The sequence below is a fragment of the Cygnus olor genome, chromosome 26, assembly GCF_009769625.2.
Source record: "Cygnus olor isolate bCygOlo1 chromosome 26, bCygOlo1.pri.v2, whole genome shotgun sequence".
NCBI classification, from domain to species: domain Eukaryota; kingdom Metazoa; phylum Chordata; class Aves; order Anseriformes; family Anatidae; genus Cygnus; species Cygnus olor.
Window position 1 is genome coordinate 4226672 of NC_049194.1, and position 22613 is coordinate 4249284.

The 22613-nt window shown below is 52.2% G+C and overlaps 3 protein-coding genes across 3 annotated transcripts; 1 reads left to right on the forward strand and 2 right to left on the reverse strand.

Moving 5' to 3' along the window:
• Positions 1-49: 49 nt before the first annotated feature.
• LOC121060231 lies at positions 50-9663 on the reverse strand. Its single transcript, XM_040537844.1, has 7 exons — positions 9427-9663; positions 7891-7986; positions 6981-7120; positions 5718-5976; positions 2423-2604; positions 1809-1867; positions 50-1086 (listed from the first exon to the last, which is right to left on the reverse strand). The coding sequence occupies exons 1-7, from the start codon at positions 9542-9544 to the stop codon at positions 936-938; spliced, it is 1005 nt and encodes a 334-aa protein (XP_040393778.1). The 5' UTR covers positions 9545-9663; the 3' UTR covers positions 50-935.
• Positions 9664-9815: 152 nt separating this feature from the next.
• Positions 9816-11979, reverse strand: POLE4 (DNA polymerase epsilon 4, accessory subunit). Its single transcript, XM_040538018.1, has 4 exons — positions 11767-11979; positions 10934-11018; positions 10598-10639; positions 9816-10245 (listed from the first exon to the last, which is right to left on the reverse strand). The coding sequence occupies exons 1-4, from the start codon at positions 11977-11979 to the stop codon at positions 10232-10234; spliced, it is 354 nt and encodes a 117-aa protein (XP_040393952.1). The 3' UTR covers positions 9816-10231.
• A 930-nt stretch (positions 11980-12909) lies between these two features.
• Positions 12910-22259, forward strand: PRAM1 (PML-RARA regulated adaptor molecule 1). Its single transcript, XM_040537860.1, has 10 exons — positions 12910-13717; positions 15524-16211; positions 18424-18496; positions 18724-18836; positions 19307-19361; positions 19667-19760; positions 20022-20184; positions 20772-20805; positions 21405-21439; positions 21960-22259. Exons 1-10 carry the CDS (start codon positions 13715-13717, stop codon positions 21962-21964), a joined length of 1263 nt encoding a protein of 420 aa, XP_040393794.1. The 5' UTR covers positions 12910-13714; the 3' UTR covers positions 21965-22259.
• The last annotated feature ends 354 nt before the right edge of the window (positions 22260-22613 follow it).

The following is a 22613-nucleotide window of genomic DNA, read 5'->3' on the forward strand; positions in this document are numbered from 1 at the left end:
GTTCCCTAACCAGAGGGAAACCAGGTTGGTAAAGGTGACTGTGTTGACACAGGACACTCGGATTCTTTACATTTGCTGTTTGTTTTAATGCCACATGACTTAACAGAAAAATTAGCATTATACAATACCATCCAGCCAGACAAAAGGAGCAGGATTAGAAAAGCCTGTTAGGTTTTATAGTGACCCGTGAATCCCACAGGAAATCCCTGTGAAGGAGGCCCGCAGGTACTTGTTCTGTGAGCAGCTTGGTGCAGAGTGGAAGGTGCAGGAGCAGAGCTGGACCTGTCCGTCTGTGTGTCTGTCCATCAGCTGGCAGGGCTGAAGCACTTCCAGACCAATGCCATCAGGAGATGAACCAAAGGCTGCTTGGCCAGCTGGCAACTGTAATTTATCCTAACCCCACATTTTGATGGTGAAAGGGCTGATAATTATCCAGAATACAAGGGGAGGCAATGACAGGCTCGGGTTAATCAACAAAGGAAACTATTCACATCCTGTGGATCCTTTCCTTTCCTTTCCCTGCTCGCTAGCTGCAGCGGTGGGGCTTCCTGCCAAGGGGACACCTCCACCCCAACATGCCCACCTTCCCGATTCCCTCTCCCACCTGATTCCTGCTCCACATTTCATGGATGGGAGCAGCCGGCCCTGTGTGGTCCCAGTGCCAGACAGCCACATCCATCCCTCCGCACACCGCATCATCCCAGGATGTTTGGGCAGACCGAGGGGCTGGGGAGCTGCACAACGGAGCCCCAAGGAGCTGCAAATTGCCCATGATGTTTATTTTACAAGCTGCAAAACATTTTGTGGAGGGTTCATTTATGCAAACGCTGTTTAAAATAGCTTTCATTGATAAAATAGCCTTCTCTCATTTACATATACTACAGACAGTCTGGCAGGGGTCCTGCAGGAACCCCACCTGCAGGTCCCCAGCCCAGCTACCCCCTGCACTTGCACTGCTGGACGGCCACGACGGTGCGAATGCGGTCTCGATGGCTCCTGAACATGTGTACGTCATAGCGGTGAGGGGCACAGCGGCTAGAGGCAACTTCTGCCCAGACCAGACATTTCTCTCCACCTTGTGACTCCCTGCAGTTAGAGACAAACCAAGTACATTCCCTGCCTGCCCCTCAGGCCCCAGGTTCCTGCCTTCCATCACCTGGAAAAGGGGAGATGCCCAGACCAGGGAGGCTCTGCCTCTGTTCCTTACTTCTGGCGTAACTCAGCAGGCTGCCTCCTCCCTCTCTGCCCGTGCAAAGCAAGGATTTTTTTCTTTGTGGGTTGATTTGTTTCCCTATGCATTTGACACATTTTGTCTCTGAAAGCAACACAAAGTGCTGCCCTCCTGGCCTGAAACAACCGTCTGAGCCTCCCCATCCTGTCCTTCTCCTCCTCCTCCTTCCTCCACCCTGCAGGAATCACAGGCAGGGAATGGCAATGGCACATTCCAGGCCAGAGAAGGCCTTTGTCAGGATCTTCTCCCCATCTTCCTCTGCTATTGTGGGGGACCACAAGCTCTACAACCAGCTGCCTGATGGCTGAATTCAGCGTTGTCATCAGCAGGTTATTCTTTCTCCCTCAAAGCAACAGAGCTGCTGTAGCATCACTGCAAACACTGCTCTGTTTCAGCTTTGCCCCTATATGATTAGACACGGGTGAGCTGCAGGTGCTACCCCAAATCTGCTCCGGTGTTACCCCTAGGCCCTGCCCTGGGACCCTTTGGAGGGCAGTGGGAACAGAGGCAGCTCGAACCTGCCCCTGGATGTGTGCAGTGTGCCCTTGAGGGGCCAGACCCTGGCAGCTGTGCTTACCTAAGCAAGCAGGGATCCCCCGAGGAGCAGCTGCCCAAGCACCTTCCCACATCAATTTCCTGCAAAGATTTGCAAAACAAAGGCATGAAAATCCCCCACCGCACCTCGCAGGGGACACTCCAGGGGACTGGTCGTGCATCCCTGTGCCCGCCCTCCACCCCCAAGCTGAATACACACCCCTGTGCAAAAGGGCAGCAGGGAGGCAAAGCTCACAGGGAGAAGTATTTTGGGGGCACATTATTATTATTGCATCGTGGTTACCTATGCACAAAAGCTATGCTGAAGTCGAGTCTGTTGAACTGAGCTTAAGACATACTTAACAATTAAACCCTTTTTCACATAAATAACTCACTATTCCCTTAATTAGTTTTTAAAGAAATCCTAATCCCCCCCCCAAAAAAATGCTGTTTGTTACTTTATGGCACCAATGTATAAATGAATTAGTGGCAAATGATAAAGTAAGTGTGAGATTTTTACCGCTACAGCTTGTGGCCAGGCTGTGCTTAACTCTCCTGGGAGAAGCTGCCCACGGCAGAGCAGCCTGGGGTTATTTAAACCCCACAGAGCAGCAGAGCTGAGCCCATGGCAGGGGAGACCAAGCTGCAGGGACCAACCTTGAGCCGTTTCTCCCTGTGTCCTGTGGAGCTGTGCACAATTTCATAATAATATTCCACTTGGGAAACACGATAGCATTTCTCCTTCATTTCGCAGCTCTCCAGCATCTGAACCACCTCCCCACCACTTGGATTTTTGACCAGAGCAGTGCTGAACTTTGTGGGCATGCAGAAAAGGCTACCTGCAAGGAAACAAGAAGGCAATTTAATCGGGGGCTGTCCGAGGCCATCACAACTGCAGCATCCTTGCCATGTGTCTGCTGTGTGGTTCTGGCATCCAGCCCCTAGCATGGGAAGCGCTGGTTTTCTGTGTGAGGGGCCCCAGCTAAGATTTTGGGGCTCATTCTTTCACCAGCTTGGGGCTTCAGCTACAGATTTTGTTCCTCCCTCTCAGTTTCAGAGCACAGGGCAAAGACAGTTCATTCTGGGTAGAAGTTGTGAATCCTGCGAAAGCCACATCCCTGGGGAGACAGCATGAGCTATTACATTTTATCTTTGAGAAAGAAGGACTTTGAACATAAAATATTCATGGCAGAGCTTTTTTCCAGAGACATCCTCTCACGCCAGGGAGCTGGGGAGCATTATTTGACATTTACTAGCTTCCTCTGGATTTGGCCGGGCTGCTGTGCCCGGCACAAGTCCCTGACCCCACCAGCCCCTGGCCAGCCCAGTGCCACCGTCTCTCTTGCAGACACCTGTGCTGCAAATTCCTCCTGTTCCTGAGGAAATACACAACAGCACATCAGCTCATCTCCTGCTGTTGCCCACCCCCACGACAGACGTGCTCACGGACGCCCACCCAGCCAGCACTCAAAGCCACTCCACGAACCACCTGGTTGCTTCAGTAACTCCCTGCTCCGTGCAAGCCTGCTGCCACCGCCACCTCCCTCACGCATTGCCCTGGAGCGATCCCTGCACCCCGCTGCCTTCCTCCTAGCATGGCCCAGGATGGGGTTTTGCTGTGAGGCTGACGGCTGGTTCGTATCCCCCCGGTGCCCACCTCCCCCAGAGCCTTTCAGACAGACCAGTTGCTTCCCAGCTCCCTGAAACAAAAATACTCAGCTTCCCCCTAAAATATTTGCAGCTGCTCTCGCCCTGCTTAGCCACAGGAGGGGAAGGGGCCAAACTCACCCCCTGCAGATGCAGGTTGAGTCCTGCTTCGCCTTTTCTTTCCGTATTCAAGCCTTAATTCGATGGAAAATGCCCAGTGCAAAAAAAAAAAAAAAGATTGTTTCAGTTTGATATGCCTAGTGTGATTTTTAAGGATGCCCACAGCGCTCATGTTGCAGAGAGCAGGCAAAGAGGGGTTTGGGCAGACAGGCTGCAAGCCTGCGTCTTCACTGCTGTTTCCCCCATGGGTCGGGACGCAGCATCCCTGTCCCTCTGTCCCTGCAGCATGGGCCCTGCAGCTTGAGAGGAGGGAGAGGCTCCTCCAGGAAACAACAAACATCCGGCTTAAAGGACACAGGCACAGACTGTCCCATGGAGCTCAGTTTGAATGTATCTTCTGAGAAAAAAAAAAAAAAAAGAGTTTATTTGCTGAACATCCCAGCTTTTCTCTCCCTCACCAAGTAAATTAGAATTAAAATTTCCGTTTCATGAGCTACAGGCAGTGAAGGATGGCTAACTTGACATAGGGGTCATTCTTGGGCTTTTGTCTCTAAGCAGCTGTCTTGCCCTGTACCCTGTGGGTGCAGGTTCTACAGGATTTGCATCTGGTTCCAAGCTCTAAAATGGCTGTAAGAGTTTCCTACCCCCTCCCAGCTACTTCTCCATCAGCTGCTGGAGGACATTTCTTTGTCCAGGATGCAACTGTGTTTTTGGGGGAGCGAACAGCAGTTTCTGACCGCAGGTCTCTGGGATGCTTTGAGGGGAACACAAGATCACAACTGATTTCTGGGAACCAGCGTTTTTGGGTGAGATTTTAACACCCTTCTCCAGGACCCCCCTCCTCTGTTGCTGCCAGTCTGTAACACAACGCTGAAAACCTCAGCCTGTCTTTACAGGGGGAAATCGAGAAGGAAAGTGCCGAGACCTGCCCTGGGGCAGAGGCAAAGCTGAGGGCGAGTCCACATTTCCCAGTCCTGGGCCGTTATCACTGAATGAGCCACCATCCATTAGCAACCCTGGGGACAACTGCCACTGTCCAGCACCTTCCAGTCACACATTTAGGAAGTAAATGTCTGTGCTCATTCTCCCACCCCTGGAAAAAAGCACTTCACGCTGCCTAATGATCCACTTGCTGTGTCTTGTTGCCAGATCACACAAGGCTGTGGGACCACAGTGCCCCTCTTCACAGATCCCTCCTTTAGGAAGGATGACAAAGGACGGAAGAATAATTATCGTTTTCATCCACAAGCAGAGCCCTTCTGGATTTTGGCTTCTTGGCCACCCACCTGGCTTCCCCAGCCCCTCTGGATCAGGCCCCTTGGCTGCCTTCCTAGCTGACATTAGGACTCGCATCAATCTCTATCCCTCTCTAGTGGCTGCTGTGCAGCCCTGCCACAAGAGCTGCCTGGAAGGTTTTAATTAGATGGTTTTACATGCCAAAATGACAATTAAACAACTTCAACAAATTCAAAGAGAACTGATTTTTATCAAGGAGTTGTGGAAAAGCATTTCAGTATGACTTTTCATCCTGATAAAAAAGGACCATTTCATCCCCACTGATGTGACGCTCTTTTATGTGTGAACTTGCAAGACAGCCCACTAGTTCAAAATGGACTGACTCAGCTTTATCCCAGCGGAAGGTTTTGACTTGTTTGGAATGATTTAGTTTGGAATTTCCATTTCCAAATGATTTTTGAAACATGAGTGTAGTTCACTGGTGCCAAGATGAAAGTGCATTTCAGAATGTTAAAAAGGAAACTCCATTTCTAAGTGTTCAGTATTACAGTTTTTAATCATCACACTGTTTTTCTTGCTTTGAAGCAAGCTTTTGAAGCTTTCTTTGGAGCAGAGACTCCCAAGGTCCCTTCCAGTCTACAGTCCATCATTAGAGCGCACTTCCTTGTACCATAAAGTAATTGTACTCCCACCCTCACAGCATGCATAGGGGAAGGAATTCTCACTGCACTTTCGGACTGTGCTGTAAGGGCACAGCAACAGAATGGAAAGGAAAAACCGAGCTCAAAATACAGTCCCCTCCCCCTGTAAATCAGAGGCTCTGCGTGGCAGACTTGGGTGCTGATGGACCTTGCTGTAAGCTCTGACGTTGCAGAAAAGCGTGCTGACCACACAGCAGGGCTCGTCCCTGTTTTCCTGGTGGAAGAGGGGCCCTCCACCATCCCCATACCTGCACTGTAGGTCGGCTCAGAGCATCTCCCCACGTCAACCGTGACCTCCCAGGGAGAGTCCAGAAAGAACGTTTTCAGAGCTGGGAGACGGACACACTCCTCGGGCCACGCGCTGCAGTGACAGCTGTCGACCACCTCCACCTCCCGATCGCCTTCCAGGAGCAGGAGCCGCTCCATGCGGATGCGGGCTGGCTCGCAGCGGGACCCTGGCGGGCAGGAACGTGGTGCTCCTGGAACCTCGGGGTGCCCGACCTGTAGCTGCACAGAATGGAGTAAGGGGCAGATTCATTTTTAAGAGTAGCTCGCACCAGCTCCCTGATAAAAACCTCCCCTGACCTGGAACTGACTCAGCTTTTACCCCTTTATCCCAGCACGGCAGCACTGTGTTGCTGTGGTGCTGCCCTTTGCAATGGCATTTAGAGCAAAGTTGTTTCTTCCCCAAAGCTCTGCTACAACCAGCTGAACGGCAATGGCTGAAGCAGTCCCACTTTCCCTCCAGGCTCCTGATGTGGAGGATCAGCATGGTGGCAGCTCTGGGGAGCGAATGTGGACCTGCTGGGCTGGAAGGTGCTGAGGCAGCAGAGCCACAGTGGTGACAGGCAGTGACAAAACTTTTCACAGTTACAGACCCCAAGGTGAACACGCACAGTACAGGCAGGTGCAGTGCCTGCTGATCTTGTTCCCATTCCCTCTCCAGGGTTAGCTATCCTGCTGCCAGACCGGATGGAGCTGGGACATTAAGCAACTTCAGCTCTCCTGGGATAAAGAAAGCACCGCAGCCTGTGTGTTTGGGGATGCTCCTTCTAGTCCCTTCTAGGAGTGACACATGGCAGAAGGTAAGGCAGTGGCATAAGCAGCTCAAAGGCCAATTTTGCTCACCCAGGCAGCAAAGGGCCTCTGACTCTGAAAGAGCTGGTCTTGCTGCTGGTCTCAGGGAGGACAGAAACACACTTGGACACTGCCTGGAGCACCCAAGCAGGTACTGTGATGGCCCTGCTCTGCACCCAGCCGAACTCCAGCCCATCCTCTGCCATAGGATATCTTATAGAGTTTCTGTTTGTCTGCCCTGCATATTCCACTGCTTGGTGGCTGAGGAGGACAAGAGGCTCAGTAACTAGTTTACTGCAATGCGGAAGACAGTAACTTAGAGCGTGTGCCAGGTATTTTAAAACGTACAAAATCAGAGCCCCAGGCACCAGTGCGTGACCTTCACGCAGAACCAACTGCTCCCGCCATTGGGGTCACAAAGACACATTTCTCACCTTCTTACTTCTAAGAAAATCAAGCATGGAAGTGTGTCTGGAGAGCCCCAGGAGGCCAGGGTGGTGGGAGCTGATAGGCTGGGATGGGCAGGTAGACCTGCACTTCCCAACATCCACGCTGACAGGGCTGCCAGAGACATCTGTGAAACAAGAGTGATAAAAGGATTATTCCTTACTATTTGGCTACGATCATTTTATAATTTCTACTGTTCACATAACAACCTCAGATGTTTTGCAAATACTAAAGGTTAAATTTGTATGACTACTGCTCTTACACATTGAAAAAAAAACCACAAATCTGATTAAAGAAACCTCAGACTTTTGGACATACAGTTTAAAACCATTTTCACGCATCTGTGCTAATATTGACTGAAGCATATTTTACGTAGCCTTAGGGGCTGCAAGGGGAACTGAGACTAACAGCTACTCTTGAAGGCCACAGACTTTTCTCTGGTGAACTAATGGACCTCCTTCCTACTTTCTCTGCACATTAAAGCCAGGACACCCCATTGCCTCACTGATTCCGCTGCCAATATTAAACCTGAGAACCAAAAGTCTGCAGTAGTCCTGAACTTACACAGTACCCAAATGTTTCAAACACAGAATTCAACCATACTTCCTGACACAGACCTCAGTCATGTTGCAGCACATTTGCACAGAATATGAAACCTACTGCGTGCAGATGAACAGACCTAGTGGCCAGGCTACTCCCCAGTTCCTATTCTACAAAACTTGTTTTAGGTGTTGGGTTATCTGGGTGTGGAGTCCCCTGAATATTTCTGTCCTTAACCCCGAGAGAAAAGTCACTAGGATAATTTAAACATAAAGAAACACCCCAGAGAAGACAGGTGGGACTTGAGTGGGGATGCTTGAAGGGTACATGTGTCCTGTGGGTGAAGAGGGAACTCACCATGCCCCACGTGGAGGAAATGGCGTTGCCTCTGGCAGCAGCCCCTCTCTTGAAACAGGCTCCCTTGCTCGCCCTCTCTGCTGATGGCTCCGGCACCTGTAATCACAAACCACCAAGCTCAGCATTACGCCAGTCATAATTCACCGGCCTAAGCCAGGAGGAAGCACTGAGCTCGAAGCACACGGCTCCAGCCACCCGCTGCCTTGAAGCAAATGGCTTCAGTGTAAGGAAGAGTTTTAGAGTAGTTGTAAATGGACATGACCCATCTGACCTCTAAGACCTGGCTAGCTGGACTAAATGCCCTACCTAATTAATTACTCAAAAAAAAAAGGCTGTGTTTAGCAGTTTTACCTTCATATACCCATTCCCTGCTCTCTTCTACTTCTGTGTTACTGCAATGTGAGCTAGGATCAGAGGAACAATTTCACCTGGAAGACAGCACAAAGCAGCTCCTGGGCTCTAATCTCCCCAAGCACTTATGCACAGCAGCTTCCTCAGAGGCAACTCCTGTATTATTTGTTGAGTTGAGACAATCCCCGATGGTGTTCAGACAGTGAAGCGTAGTAGAAAACACACACCATGCCCACACAGAAACATCACATACAAAGCCCGCACATGGCTTCGCACCACACACCAGTACAAGCCCTTTTCTCTCCTACACAAGAGCCCAAATCCACACCAAAGAAAACGAGAAGGAAAAAGGAACTTACTGGCAAAGATGGGACCATGTAAAAGTCCCGCCAAGAACACTACAGCTGGCAGGTCATGCATACTGCACTTTAGGAAACACAAGAAGGGCTCAGCATCCCAGATACTTATACCAGCCCTCCCTCAGCAGGCGAGAAGGTGAACAGCTTGGGGACAAATGGGTTTGCATATTGCTGGCAAACATTGCCAGACTGTGATCTGAACAAACATACAGGCAGCCCGGACAGTGATGGCATCTCTCCCACAAAACCTACCGGGATCGGGCTTCAAGCAAACTTCAAAGTGCTTCTTGAGAGCAACTGGGCTTGCCCACTGCCTAGGGAAGCTCCCTTGGGGGTCTTTGCTCTTACTATTGCTTTCAAACTAATTAAGTTTGTGGTAACTCAGAGTCACTTTTAAGTCCCCTCATTTGAAAAGGATGTGTATCCTTCATCCTCATTCATCGTATTCAATGGGCTTTTTATCTAGAGATAACCCACCTCTGTCACTCTGCAACACCAAAATTGAGACCAAAACTGGTCTTTGATAACAGACAGCAACACACTAGGACTCAGTAGCAAGGACAGTGTGTTTCCCATGACCACAAGGAGATATCCGTGACTATTTTTGCCTCCCTTCAGTGTGACTGACCCCTGGAGCATCTTCTTTCTAACTTGTTAAACACAAAGGAAAGTAACAGTCTCCTGAGTCCTGGAAACATGAGAAGCACCGACAGTGCTTGCATGGTGCAAGAGACTCTCACGGACACACGGCGCAAAGGCAGTGATGCATCCTGAACACTTGCTGCATGTCGTTCTCAATTACAGAGGTTAGGATCTCTGCACCTACTTGCCAAGTCCAATTGGCAGGGACTAGCTCCAATTCCCAGGGTAATTCTTTTGCCAGATTCAGGAATGAGAGCAAAGGAGAACAGCAGTGGCAGCATAACATGGCAGATGTCACTCATGCATTCAAAACTGGATTTTTTTTTTTTTGACTCAGATCACTTGCAGGTGCAGGGATCACAGTTTATGGAAGCTTCCACGAACAAAACAAAAAGTTTCCCTGGAGCTCATACGTAGTTCCTGGAGGAGAGCTGGGCTTAACTGTAACAGATGCATTGAGGAAATGATGAGCAAAAGCAGAACACCATTAGAAGGCATCCTTTCCAGACTACACTAGTGCTATAGAAACAAGACCTTCATCACAGCAGCACAGAGGAGGAATCAGGACAGCTATTCAACAACAACAAAAAATTTAATGTTGGCCAAGAAACAAACATATACAAAGAAAAATACGTTTCCGTTAGAAAAATCACCGTGCCTTGGCATCTAAGCTAATCCACTCTCCATTCACAGCTTCGTGGTGCTGCAGAGTACCTGGAGAGGCAGAGCAGCTGCTGTGTGCCATGACCAAAGCTGCAGAGCAGTCTGCGTTGCAGTAACAGGGCACAGTTGAGTGACGTACAAAATATTTATGAAAAAATACATATTTTAAATAAAGAACTTACAACAACTTAAACTTTATACAAAATATTATGGTTGCCATTTCAGTGTCTCAATTCTAGGAACTACTTTCGAACTCTGTGTCCTGTTTTCCACCCCACATCCATCTCTGCAGTCTGTTTCTCCAGAGAGCTCCATCTCTGGCCAGCTCAGTCCAAAGTACCTAAAAATGAAAACAAAAAAACAGTCTCGGAAATCAGAAAGGAAACAGAAATGCAGTTGTATGAACAACTGAAACTTGTTTAGAAACTGCCAATGGAATATGCAGTAACTTAGTTTAATAAATGAATCACATAGAAGTAAGATCAAATTTAACTAAAAAGTATTGTACGTATCTCCAGGACAACTTGATTTGTGTTTCACCTCTCTGAGGGGGGAGAGGGACATAGATGAGTTACACTATTAACTATTAAAGATGGGCCCCAGAGGGGCTCTGCAAATTATTAAGTTCTTTCTCTCTCAAGAAGGGGACTCCAGAAAATATTGAAACCAACTGAAACCAAGCAGAAACTCACCTTCCAAAAAAGCAAATTCATCAATAGCTTCAATAGCATTATCTGCAAAGCAAAGTGAAAACAATTAACATAGATAAAGCTGACTCCGTATTTGTGTTTACTTCAAATAGCAGCATTTGAATTTGCATCACAGTACAGTGACCAATTTCAAAGAGGTTTATTTGTTTTGGAGGTGGTGTGTGAAATTACTAGCATATAATATTTGGTAGGAGATTTCTCTTTCATCTTTGGAGAAATAAGTTGTTCCTACAACTGTTTCATCACACCAGGACAGGTAGAAAAATCATCCCTCTTACCAACCCTTTGCTAATGACAGTACTAAACGTGGCCTCATACCCAGATCTTTTCTCTGCAGAGTTTTTCTTTTTCCTTGCTGAGCGTACACATAAGCATCTTTGGCTATGGTTTCAACAAACAACTCCTGCAAAGCAAAAACACGAGAGTTTCACAAGGAGAATGGGAGAAGGAAGAAAGAACATCTGTGCAACAAGGAAAATGAAAGGTCCTACAGAATTTTAGAAGAAACCAAAATTGCCATCCTAAAACACCCCCTTTCCAATAGATAGCTCTGAAAACCACAAATTAAATTGTTGGGTAGTGATGTGCATGAGAAGTAACAGAGGAAAGAAGGCTGTGCAGGGCAGAGACAGAATCACAGAATCATCTAGGCTGGAAGAGACCTCCGAGAGCACCTAGTCCAACCTCTGTCTCCTCTGAACATGTCTGAGACCAGACGTGTGCCAGCTGCTCCCAGGGCACCTTCTGGGACACAGTCCTCGCGTGCCATGCCGAGGAAGACTCAGCTGTCGGAGGCGGATACCCAGCAGCAGCCCTAGGAGTTACTGGAAGGGAGCGTGATGCCAAAGCTATCCTACCATCAACCCTCGCCTGTGTAAAGGGAGACACCTTACAAAGGTGATGGAAAAAACCCTCTCACACATTGCTCCCATCTGCACACCACAAGCCCTCAACCTGCAGCCACAGCCAACTGGACACCGACCCCGAACAGGCTCAGAACTGTCTCGGGGAAGCAAAAAGCCGGCTAGGAGAGCAAACTGCCGCTCCACCCACAACCTCGGGCCCACGGGGGGCCCCCGGCGGGCCGGGCCGGGCCGAGCCTCCCAGCCGAAGCTCCCCGCCGAGGGACCCGCGCCGCCGCCGCGCCTCACCGTGGCCCGCGCCAGGACGAAGACGGCCTCCTGGCTGGCCAGGGTGACGTCCGGGTCCGCCTTCACCAGCGCCTTCACCCGCGCCAGCGGCAGGCGGGCCAGGCGGGCCGGCCCCGGGCACTGCGGCCCCGCGCCCGCCTCCTCCCCCGGCCCCGCCGGCTCCGAGCCCGCCGCTGCCGCCGCTGCCGCCACCGGCACGGCCGCCGCCGCCATCCCGCGCCCAGGGGCCGCGCCTGCGCAGCGCCGCCGGGCGGAGCGGGGCCGGCGCGGGGAGGGCCCGGCGGAGCTGAGGGGTTGAGGGGACGGCGGGGGTGAGGGGCTGAGGGACCGCGGAGCGGCCGCGGTTGCCTCGGTGCTTTCGGGGAGTTGGCTTCCAGCCAGCCCCTGCCCCCTGACGCGGGCCTTGAGCCGCCCGGTCGCTACCGAACGCAGCCCTTGAGCCTCCTCCTGTCACCCGCCTCCCCCTGACACAGCGCTCCAGCCTCCCTGCCCTCCCTGAACGTGGCCCCTGAGCCTCTCTGTTTCTCCCAAACACAGCTTTTCATCCTCCTGTCACCCCCAAACACAGCCCTTCATCCTTCTCATCCCCCACGTTCTCCCAAATAAGTCCCTCGAGCCTCCTCTGTCACCCCAGGACACAACCCTTCCTCCTCCCCGTCACCCTCATCCCCCAGACATGTCCTTGGAGCCTCCCTGTGTCCCTGTCCCCCAAACATGGCCCTGTCCTCCCCACCCTGCTGGAGCCATGGGCAGGTGGTCATGGGGACCCCAGGGAGGTGGCTGTCCCAGCCAGATGCCCACCTTGTTGGTACCCAGAGGGTTGGGCACAGGACCCCCCAGCATGCTGCCTCCATCTGGTGGGATCCCACCCTCCAGTGTCCCCTCCACAGGATGCCCCTGAGGACCACCACCATTTACCACTATGTGTCCCTCCCAGCCTTCCCCACATCCTTGACCCACCAGCTTATCCTTAAAATGGTCACCCTGACAGCCATCCTCAGGCACAAGACAGCCATGGGTGCTGCTGGTGGGACATCTTCCCAAAGGGACAGAGGGACATGCCGCCCCGGGGCAGGGACATCATCACCAGTCTGCAGCTGGCAGAGCATCTCTGCAGGCCTCAGCCAGTGCCCCAAGCAGGGGTTGGGTTCTCCTCTGCAGGGCGGGGTTTTGCCCCATGCTGACGGGACTTGACTCAACCTCTCAGCTTTCCTGTCTCTGAGGCAACTAACAGCAGGACATTTCAACACAAAGATGGCCCAACTAGGTGCCGTGCTGTGCAGAACACTTCTGCTTCCCTTTATGGAGCAAACAACCTCCAGTTCTGGATGTGTCTAAAACCTGGAGCCCTTGCCCCACCCTCCCATGCACATGCAGAGCTTGGCTGAGGCTGGGCTGCACAGGCCATGCTGGTTGTGCCATGCTAGCCAAAAAGAGCAGATCATGAATCTCCTCCACTCTGCAGGTCCCATGGGGCTGTGAAAACCCAGCCTGCAGCACGTTCATGTTGGCTGTCATGAGATGAGAACCTAACTTGCCCTCTCGTTCCTTGCAGGAACCCTTCCCTCTCATCAAGAGTCTGGGCTCTTTTCTGGATGAGACAGCAGGGCCCGGTGGGCCTCACACTGCCCGGCAGCAGCAGAGTCCAGTGTCCAAGCTAGAAGTGCACAAACAGCTGCTGCTCCTCCTCCTCCTCCACCTTCTCCTCCTCCTCCACCTCCTCCTCCTCCTCCTCCTCCTCTTTCTGCTCATGCTGCTTCACAGTCAGCTACTTCCTGGCATTGCACACAGCTTCTCACCAACCATTAGGAAAGAGCTTCTGGTTTCAGAGGAGAGGGACCCTGCTGCCATCCGAAGAGGCTTGCCTTACACAAGTCCTCCTTCTTGGATGCCTCTGATGGCCTTTGGAAAAGAGGAGAACTCGTAGGAAAGTGTCCACTGATGGAAAATGGTGAGTAAGAACTTTACCTGGGCTGCTGTGGACCTGAGGATGGGGCATGGGGAGCAGAGCCATATCTCCTGCTCAGGAAGCTGGAGAGTTTCTGTGGCTGTGTCCTTGTGAGAGGCCAGGTCCTGCTGAGACCCTTGCCCCTCTTAGGGAGTAGTAAAAGGCAAAGTCCTGTGGTCCATCTGTGCTGGTCAGAGCTTCAAAGGTCTCTGACCAGTTCCTGGGCTCAGAGCAAGAATTGCCAGGTGACATTGGGCTGAATATAAAATATGTGAAAGAGGAGAAGCTTGCATTGTGCTGCTGAACCCAGGAGGGCACCCAGCAACGCAAAAAGCTGGACTTTATTACTGTGACAGCAGTGCTGTATCCCATAGGTAGACTCAGGTACTCTGTTTGTCCCACCCCATTGAACAGCGCTAGAGCTTATGGTTAGAAACATCTGAATTATGTTCACATCTAAAATCCCTGAGGCATGTTTGAGAGTTGCTTTTTTCATTAGTTTCTGTGAAATCTCCACTGCCCGGTGTGCAGGAAACAGCAAATTCACGCTGTTCTACCACAGGCTCTGCCTAGAGTGCTGTGTTTGCAGTGTTTACTGGGGAAACTGCGGTGACTGCCCAGGGATGAGAGGGGAACTTGAACCTATTTAGGTGTCTAAATTTGAGCATTTATATCTGAAAATATTGCGTAGCTTCTTTGTGCTCTAGCCCTTCTGTTGTGAAATAAAAAAAAATTACGCAAGTGCAAACCCAGACTGAGATCCCAGAGGGAGGAAGTCTTCAAAACCAAAGCCTATGGCAGGGCAAATGGAGCAGCCAGCTCTGATGCAAATGGACGCTGTGGTCTGAGGACAAGAAGGCAGGAGAAAGATGCAGGAGGAAGAGGATCCTTCCCCGTCAATGTGGTCTATCTGGGATGGTTATGAAAATGTAACCCTATCATCCCTGAGCTTTGTGCTGTATCTCAGACTTGGCATTCTTCTTCTGAAAGTCATCCAGGCACCTCCTGACTGCCTTTCTCCAGAGACTTCAGAAAAAAGTGCTGCTGGGACGTTCAGGAAGCCCAGGCAGCTCTGCAGTGGGGCTGGTGTGGCCCAGTTTGCCTGTGAGCTCGTCACGGTGTGAGCAGCACAGGAAACACCCTCATCAGAAAAGTAGGGCAGATCTGCCGTTTCTTGGCCTTTTTTTGCATACAGCCTTCAGCGGGATGGGTTTTCCTCCAAGGAAAGGATGCTGACGGCTCTGCGTGGTCTCCTCCACGCAGGTGCCATGGCCTCTTGTCTCTGAGCAGCCAGACCCCTTCTCCTTATGGAGAGGCCGTCACAGAGCAGGACACATCCCCATGGTTTTGGGCTCCTCAAGGCTTTTCCTGGAGCTCACAAGGGAGCTGCTACACTTCTGATTACCATGGTCTTCATGGGGGCCAGGGCCAGGGCAAAGTAGGTTGCTCCCCTCCGAGCCCTGGGCAATATCAAGGTCTCAAATTCTGTCCTCAGGCGCTTTGTTACCAGTAGGGCATAATTCCCTTCCCTGTCCCACTGTTTTGAAGGTTCCTGGTAGTGGGCAGAGGATGGATCAGGCCAAAAGACTCCATGAAACAGCTTCTGGGTGCCCTCACGGTGGTGGATCTGTTCCCAGTCTGGTGCAGCCCTGAGCTCTTTTCTCAGACACCCATGCAGTGAGCAAAGGCCACTTTTCATGGAGGAGGCTCAGTGTCAGGCCATGCCGAAGCAATAGTGCTTTCTGCAGAGGGGCTTTGACTCATTTTCCTCCATAATGTTTTAACTGGAGCTTTTCTTAATGGTTGCAGAGGCACCCGGAGGGGAAAGGGGCCATGGTGCGGCACCTCCAAGCAAAGTTCAAAGGCAACAGGGAAGATCTCCCCGAAGCGGGCAGCTGGCTGGAGAGTCGCTCGGCAGCATCCCCTGCAACGGAGCCAGGACAGATGCCTGTGCTGGGCTCCAAGGGTGAGCCACCCCCTGAGTCCCCTCGGACCAGGAGGGTGGACTTCAGCAGGGCTCCTCCACCTCACAGCAAAGGTCAGAGTGTGGGACAGAGCTCGCTTCCTCATCCCGTTTCTGAGACCCTGGAGTGGATGGCACGACTGAAGAAGGGTATTGCTCAGGACATCAGCTCCCAGCCAGCCCCTGCAAAGCCAGGAGGAAGAGACGTGTTGAACAAGGAAGTTGGAGCCACCTCTGATCCTCCCCAGAGAAACCAAGCCCAGCAGAAATGGCCGCTCGTCAAAGACAAGGGTGCTCCAGCAGTTCCAGCCAAAGGTGCAGCCGTTGCAGCCTCCCCAGATGCTGTGGGAAGCACCCAGGAGACAGGGCACCCCACTCTGCCTCGGAGGAAGCCTCTGCCACATGTCATGACACTGGGAGCGAGGCCGGCCAAGCCCAGGCGCCCTCCTGCCGTGGATCTGGAGAAGTTCCGTGCAGCTGCACGTCCTGGGATGCCCGGCCGTCCTGCTGTGGAGCCAAGGAGCGCTAAGCTGGGTATGGCCAGGCACCTGCTGGCACCTCAAAGTCCCCCACTGAAGGCAACCGCTTCAGGATGCAAAATTTTCCAACTTAGAGCCTGGAGATCCTGGGAGACAGAAATTTTGGGTGGGCTGAGAGAGAAGTGGGCGCTGGTTAGTGACGAAGGGGCTTTATGAACATAGCACATGCAGGGGATGTAGGACAGCAGCTGGAGAAACAAGAAGAGATCAAGTGCCATGTCCCAGGCTGGGGACAGGTATCAGACTCTGGGGTGCTTGCCGGGAGTGGGGCTGGAGCGAGTACTTGAGGGATCTTGACAAACGGGGGCGAGTCCAGTGCTGGGCACTAGGATGGCTGGGGGCTGGAGCACATGGGGAAGGAGAGGCTGAGACCCAGGCTTGGTTGGCTGGGAGGAGGGAAGGCAAAGGTGACATCTCACTGCCACAGCTGCCAAATGGGAGGAGAAGGTGGAGCCAGACATTTCAGAGGTGCCAGGAGCAGGACCAATGGGCACGAGCTGTAGCAGGGGAAGCTCCAGTTAGATGCAAGGGGAAATTCGTTCCTGTAGGAGTGGTGCAGCCCTGTGGCAGGGACCAGAGAAATGGGTATCTCTGTCCTTGGAGATATCCAGGTGTCAGCTGGACGAGGCCCTGAATGACCTGCTCTAGCTCTGAGGCTCTCCCAGCCCTGCTCTGAGAAGGAGGTTGGATGAGAGGCTCCTCAGGCCCTTTCTGACCAGCCCACCCTTCTGTGACCGTAAGAGCAGTCAAACATTACTGGTGGGAAGCAGAGCTGGCCTCCTCCGTCCCACGACAGAGAACCACTTACACACCCTTTGGCCAAGGGGCAGAGGCTCTCTGAAGCTGGCAGCACATTTCCTGCAACACCATCTGCCTCCAAGCCTGAGGGAGCTGCCAAGACTGCAGGGGCACAGACAGGACTGTGGGGGCACCACTGGGACCGTGGTGCCGCTTGGTATGTCCTCCTTACTGGCTGCCGGCTGCCTGCGGGACGCAGGGCTTGGTGCCTCTTGACGTGGTGGTTCTCCATTCGGCACGAACTCTGCTACAGTCCTACCAGATAGTGTCCTTCCAAATCTAGGCAGATTTGTTGCTTTCTAACAGCCACCACTCTGCTAAGACATGCTCTCAGCTTTGAAATTTGTTTCAAATCTTGCTTCTTCCACAACTTTTCTAATTTCTTCTTTAGCACCTTGTTATAAGGACATTTCCCTTTTACCCAGCTCATGCCATAACTGTGGGGCAGAGTGCAACTCTAAGAGTAGAGCCGCTCCCTTTCCCTATGAGAACTGCAAAGCCAAACTGTTTTATATTATTGTATTAGCCCACCATTTTGTGGGATCATTCAGAGGCCTTTATCAGTCCTGGCTGTGCTGTTGTGCTGGGAGATGCTCACCCAAAGAGGGGCCCCAGCCTAGAGGGTTAGAGTTGCCCTGGCAGAGGAGTGAGTGATCCTCCCTCCATATGTCATAAAATCTGGCAGTTTTCAAGTATTTTATTGTCTTCTGGAAACCGAGGCAAGTTGGAAAACCTAGAGTGACTCCCCTAGATTTACTTATTTTTGTTAATCACAAGTTTTAAGGTAATCTTACGATTTTTTTAAGGCTTGATGTGATTGCTCATCACTTGGTACAATAACCCCATCAGAGCCCCAGTGTTGGATATTCTTGTTGGTTACTGACTGCTCTAGCTGTCCAGGCTGGTGATAGCTATGAGTCTGGCAGTAAAACTAATGGCATCTTGGTGTGGCTGTACGAATGCTGGGGATTGTAGCAGGTGCAGCAGCACTTTCTGGCTGATGATGTCCCTGAGCACTTGGAGATGCCCAGGACTTGCCCTGATACCGAGCTGATGGAGATCTGGAGTTTAGCATTTTCAACATATTCAAGATACTCATATTTGGCTTCTTCCCCTTGCCTTTCATCATTGGTCCAGGGAGAAAAAACATTAGGACACAAGGGCAGGAATACATACATTAAAGCTGCCTGTGGAGCTCCCCAGTGAGCTGTGCCCCAGAGTGTAGGGAAGGAAGAAAATTCCCAGATGGGCCATGGCGAAAAACTCCTCGCTGGATCCAGATGTGCAGCCAGCTTTATCACCCCACATCCCCCTGTACAAATCTAGCCTGAGGAGGCTCTGATCCTCTGAGTTGAGGTGAAAACTTGAAATAATCCCTTGTTGCTTTCTGATTCCTCTTTTTACCATAGGTTACCCAAAACCAGGTTGTGTGGCATCAGGCCCAGCGCGGTTCTCACCGCGGGACGCTCCAAGTGCAGCAGGGTAAGTACTGATGAGGTGCTTTAATTTTAGGTGGCCTCCAGGCTGTCCCGACCAGGTGGGAAGGGCACCAGTTCCATCGGGCACCAAGGCATGGGTCCATCGGTTTTCCTGCCTGTTCCTAGAGCCCAGCTTGGGATGGCTCCTCGTGCAGGCAGCTCCAGTGGTACAAAGCATTGTTCTTCACAGGCTGCTGCATGGCTTCCTAATCACACTCTGCTCTGTCCCAGGGATGAAGATGAGATATATGATGATGTAGAGACCGTTGGGCCGGTCAAGAGAGACCAAAGTGTTCCACTGCCACCCACGTCGCGACCACCAGCGTATCTCCGTCCTGGAGGAGGTGGGTGCAGGCTGGGTGCTGGATGTGGTGCCTCAGGGAGCACTGAGGACCCAGTGAATTCTGCAGCCAGCAGCAACTGCACTGGGCTGGCTGCTCCCATGCATGGGAGGACGGTGGGTTTCTCTGCCACCTTGTAAACAAGCATGGGTGACTCTGATCCCCTGAAATTATCAAATGTGCTTTTCAGCCGTCTGGATGAGTCCATTAACATCAACTGAGCTTGGCCCTAGGGACACACATGGCCCAGCGAGGCAAGGGCCATGGAGAGCAGCTGCCCCAGAGCTGCCAGCCCTGCGCCCTGACCTGCCTAGCTTATTTCAAGGCTCATTTCTCTGAATTCAGCAGCTGGTGGTCCCAGTGGTCCCTCTCTCGCTGTTGTTTCAGTCTCTTTCCCTGTGTTGTGTCTCAGTGGGTGCCTGCAGCTTACACCAGCCTCATGTCAGCATCTCTCTCTGGGTTTGGTTTTATAGGAGGAGGTGCCGGTCGAGCCTCTGGCAGGTTTGCCCTGTTGGCAGCTGTGCAAAGGTAACGAGGGGGTTTAGTGCTTTCCGTGGGGCCTCAAACTGCCAAGAATCCTTGATGCTTTTGCAAAGCTGGTTGTTCAGTTGTCTTTGCTGGGGTTGCAATAGGAATGTTGGTGGTGAAGGGCACAAGTGGAGGGTTTAAACCTGGCTCAAGAGTCCCAGCATCCCTGGAGGGAGGCACCTCTGGGTGCTGGGGGAGACCCAGAGCAGGGGAAATGTGACGGCATTGGCCAGGAAGACAAAGTGTAAGGGGGGAGTAGGAGTGGGGTTACCCAGGCTTTCCCTTGACTCGCAATGACTCTGCAGAGAAGCCCAGGCCTCCCGAAAGATGAAGCCAATGACACTCAAAGAATGCAAGAAGGAAGAGAAGGCAGACAGGGAGTTTCAGAAGAAATTCAAGGTGAGTAGCACTGAGCGGTTTCGTATCCCTCTAACCTCCCTCTTGCTCCCCAGGAAGGGTGCCATGCACCGCAGAGACCTGGCAATACCCGGTCAGACCTGCCCCATGCCCCACCAAGGCATCCCTAGATCAGACTGGTCCCGCAGACCTTTTTGCTTAAGAGGAGCCTGCTTTTTCCTTGAAGGGAAAGAGATTGGAGCTGCATGGCCAGCATTCCTTGGAACAGCTGCTTGAGCTGCAGCACTGCTGTTTGTGTTTCAGTTTGAAGGGAGCATCAATGTCCTGACCCAGATGATGGTTGACCCTGCAGTGACGGAGAAGAGGGGTGGAGGGAAGAATCTGCCACTCAGACGGGGAGAAATTCTTGATGTGATTGAGTTTACAAATAAGGAGCAAATCCTCTGCCGAAACAGCCAGAGGAGGTGTAAGTCCATGGGGACTGAGGCTCTGCTTGGAGCAGGGATCACAGCACACAGCTTCCAGGCAGTCACTGCTGGTAACAACTTTCTTCGCACACACACCATTAGACTGTGGGAGACATCCCCTTGCTGTTGGAGATAGTCAGCATATCCTGGGTCTCCAATGTTCCTGCTTCTCTTTGTAAAAATGCCGTGCTCTTCCTCCCACTCGGAATGAACATTTCTGCCTTTAGCTGGGCTCGTCATCTCCTTCTGCTAAAAGCCTCTGCATTTCCCAGGGCTTTTCTCTGGTCACAGACTCCACGAGCTATGCTTGCACAGAAGGGTGCTCGGGTGAAATGGGCTGCAGACCCCCCAGGCAGAGATGAGGATCAGGGCTGTGACCCAGCCTGGCAGGCCGGTTCCCTGCGTTGTCAGCGGGTTCAGGTTCCTCCCAAGGGTCCAGCTCGGCTTCCCGGAGCCAGGCTGCTCCTCTCCCCCAGCTCTCCTGGGGATGTGGGGTGCTGCTAAGCCCTGCCTGTGCTGGGGTGCGACCCCGCTTATGGCCCTGCTCCCGGCACAACCTGATGTGCTTCTTCTTGCTCTGTTGCAGATGGCTATGTGCCCCGGGCTGTGATGCTACACCTGTGAGTATCTGTTTCCTGGCCCCTTCCTCCCCACTCCATCAGCTGTGGTGATTGCCCAGCAATTGCCCAGCACTGAACCAGGCCTGGCCATCGAGTGCTGGCTCTAAACCATCCAACCCAGGCAGTGGCCATAAGCATAATGCCTGCTAGTTAGCCTAGGGGGGCAACCTGCCCTTTCCATTGATTTCTGGTGTCAGGAGAGGTTCTGGCACTGGGAGAAACTTCCCAGGATGCTGTGAGCCCTCCCCAAGCTGTGGTCCCAGCACATGGGACTTGCCCAGGCACTGCTCAGCTGCTGCTGCTGGCACAGCACGAGGGCCTCCCAGCATCCTGGGATGGGGCCTCCGTCCATGTGCAATGCCAGAGGGGCCAGATCCATTCTCCCCTCATGCTGGAGGATCCCATCTCTTGGGAGGAGCAGCCCAGAGGGGCAAGCATGAGCCTGGCAGGAGGTGAAAGGGGTGACACAGAGCACACCAGAGCTGAGAGGCATGGTAGGAGATGGGACAGACACAGCAGGAGGAGCTGGCCCTTGCCTCAGTGGTGGGAGGTCATGGGGGACCAGACTGCTCACAGCATCCCGTTTTTTCCGCCCACAGGGACACTGACATCTATGACGACGTTGAGATTTATGGTAGGTTCAAGTGGACTGCTGCCAGTTCATGAGCAGGCAGCAGCTGTGTTTCAGGTCCTGCGTCCCTCAGCAGGCAGCAATCGGCATGGTCCCAGGGCCCCTTCCCCAGGCCTTGTACCCAGACACTGGTACTGGGCCTCCCCTCCCACCCCCTGCTATTTCCCTACTTTCCATCTCATAGGAGCTGGGATCTCCCCTCCCTCTTTGATTTCTTTCTTCCCTGGGACATGCCTTTCTTTCTCACAGGTCCCCATGTTCTTCCACTCCCAGTTACATGGATTTCTCCACACCCTTTCCCTTCTCAGCTTGCTCCCTCCACTTGCTGCTAGCCCCATGGACCCCCTTTAAGGTGTCCCTGATCCCCAAAACAACTCGGGATGCCTTTCCCAAGCTGTTACTGACTCGTGGCTTACAAACTCCATCCCTCTGCCTGCAGAGGGCTTTTTAGATGGAACTGAATGGAGACAGCTGTATTTTAGCTATGCTGATGAACAAATATTTTATCTATTCCACCTGTCAGGTTGAACAATCCGTGCTAAAGCCGAAGTCATGATGCACACCAACAGAGACCTCTCCAAAGGCCAAAACATGGAAAGTACTATACGCCACGCTCTTGCTTTGGAAGGAGGTCTGCTTCCTCTGAGATAGCTTGCAAAAGCCACCACATCCCTGCTGAAACAGCAGCGAGGCTGTTCAGCACACGGGGGGGCTGCAATGATCCTGTCCCACAGAGGCAGGGACAATGGATATCTCCATACCAAATCTCCATATCAAGCCCTGTCTGTGGCCTAGTTTTGTATGTGTAAAATATAGCAGTGATTTGAGAGGGTTTTGTGTTCTTAATTTTCTGTTTGTTTGTTTAATCTGTGCAAGAAAGGTTTTAATTCAGAGAGGTTTTAGTATTTCGTCAGTCCCAGAGCATCTTCAGCTCCCTGGGAACAGCACTGTATCCCTGAACCAATCGAGCACAAAGAAATATCCCAAAATATTGTGAGCAGCAATGATTATTGTACATGTGCCCAGTGAGCAGCCCATGGCCTGCGGGGCAGCTTCCTTGCAGAGCTGGGGTGGGAGAGTTGCATCTGTTGGGACAGATATTCCTTTGGGTCCCTTTAGCACCATCCATCGATATGCTGGGGTGCAGAACTGTTCAGACCAGCACAGAAAATTCTTG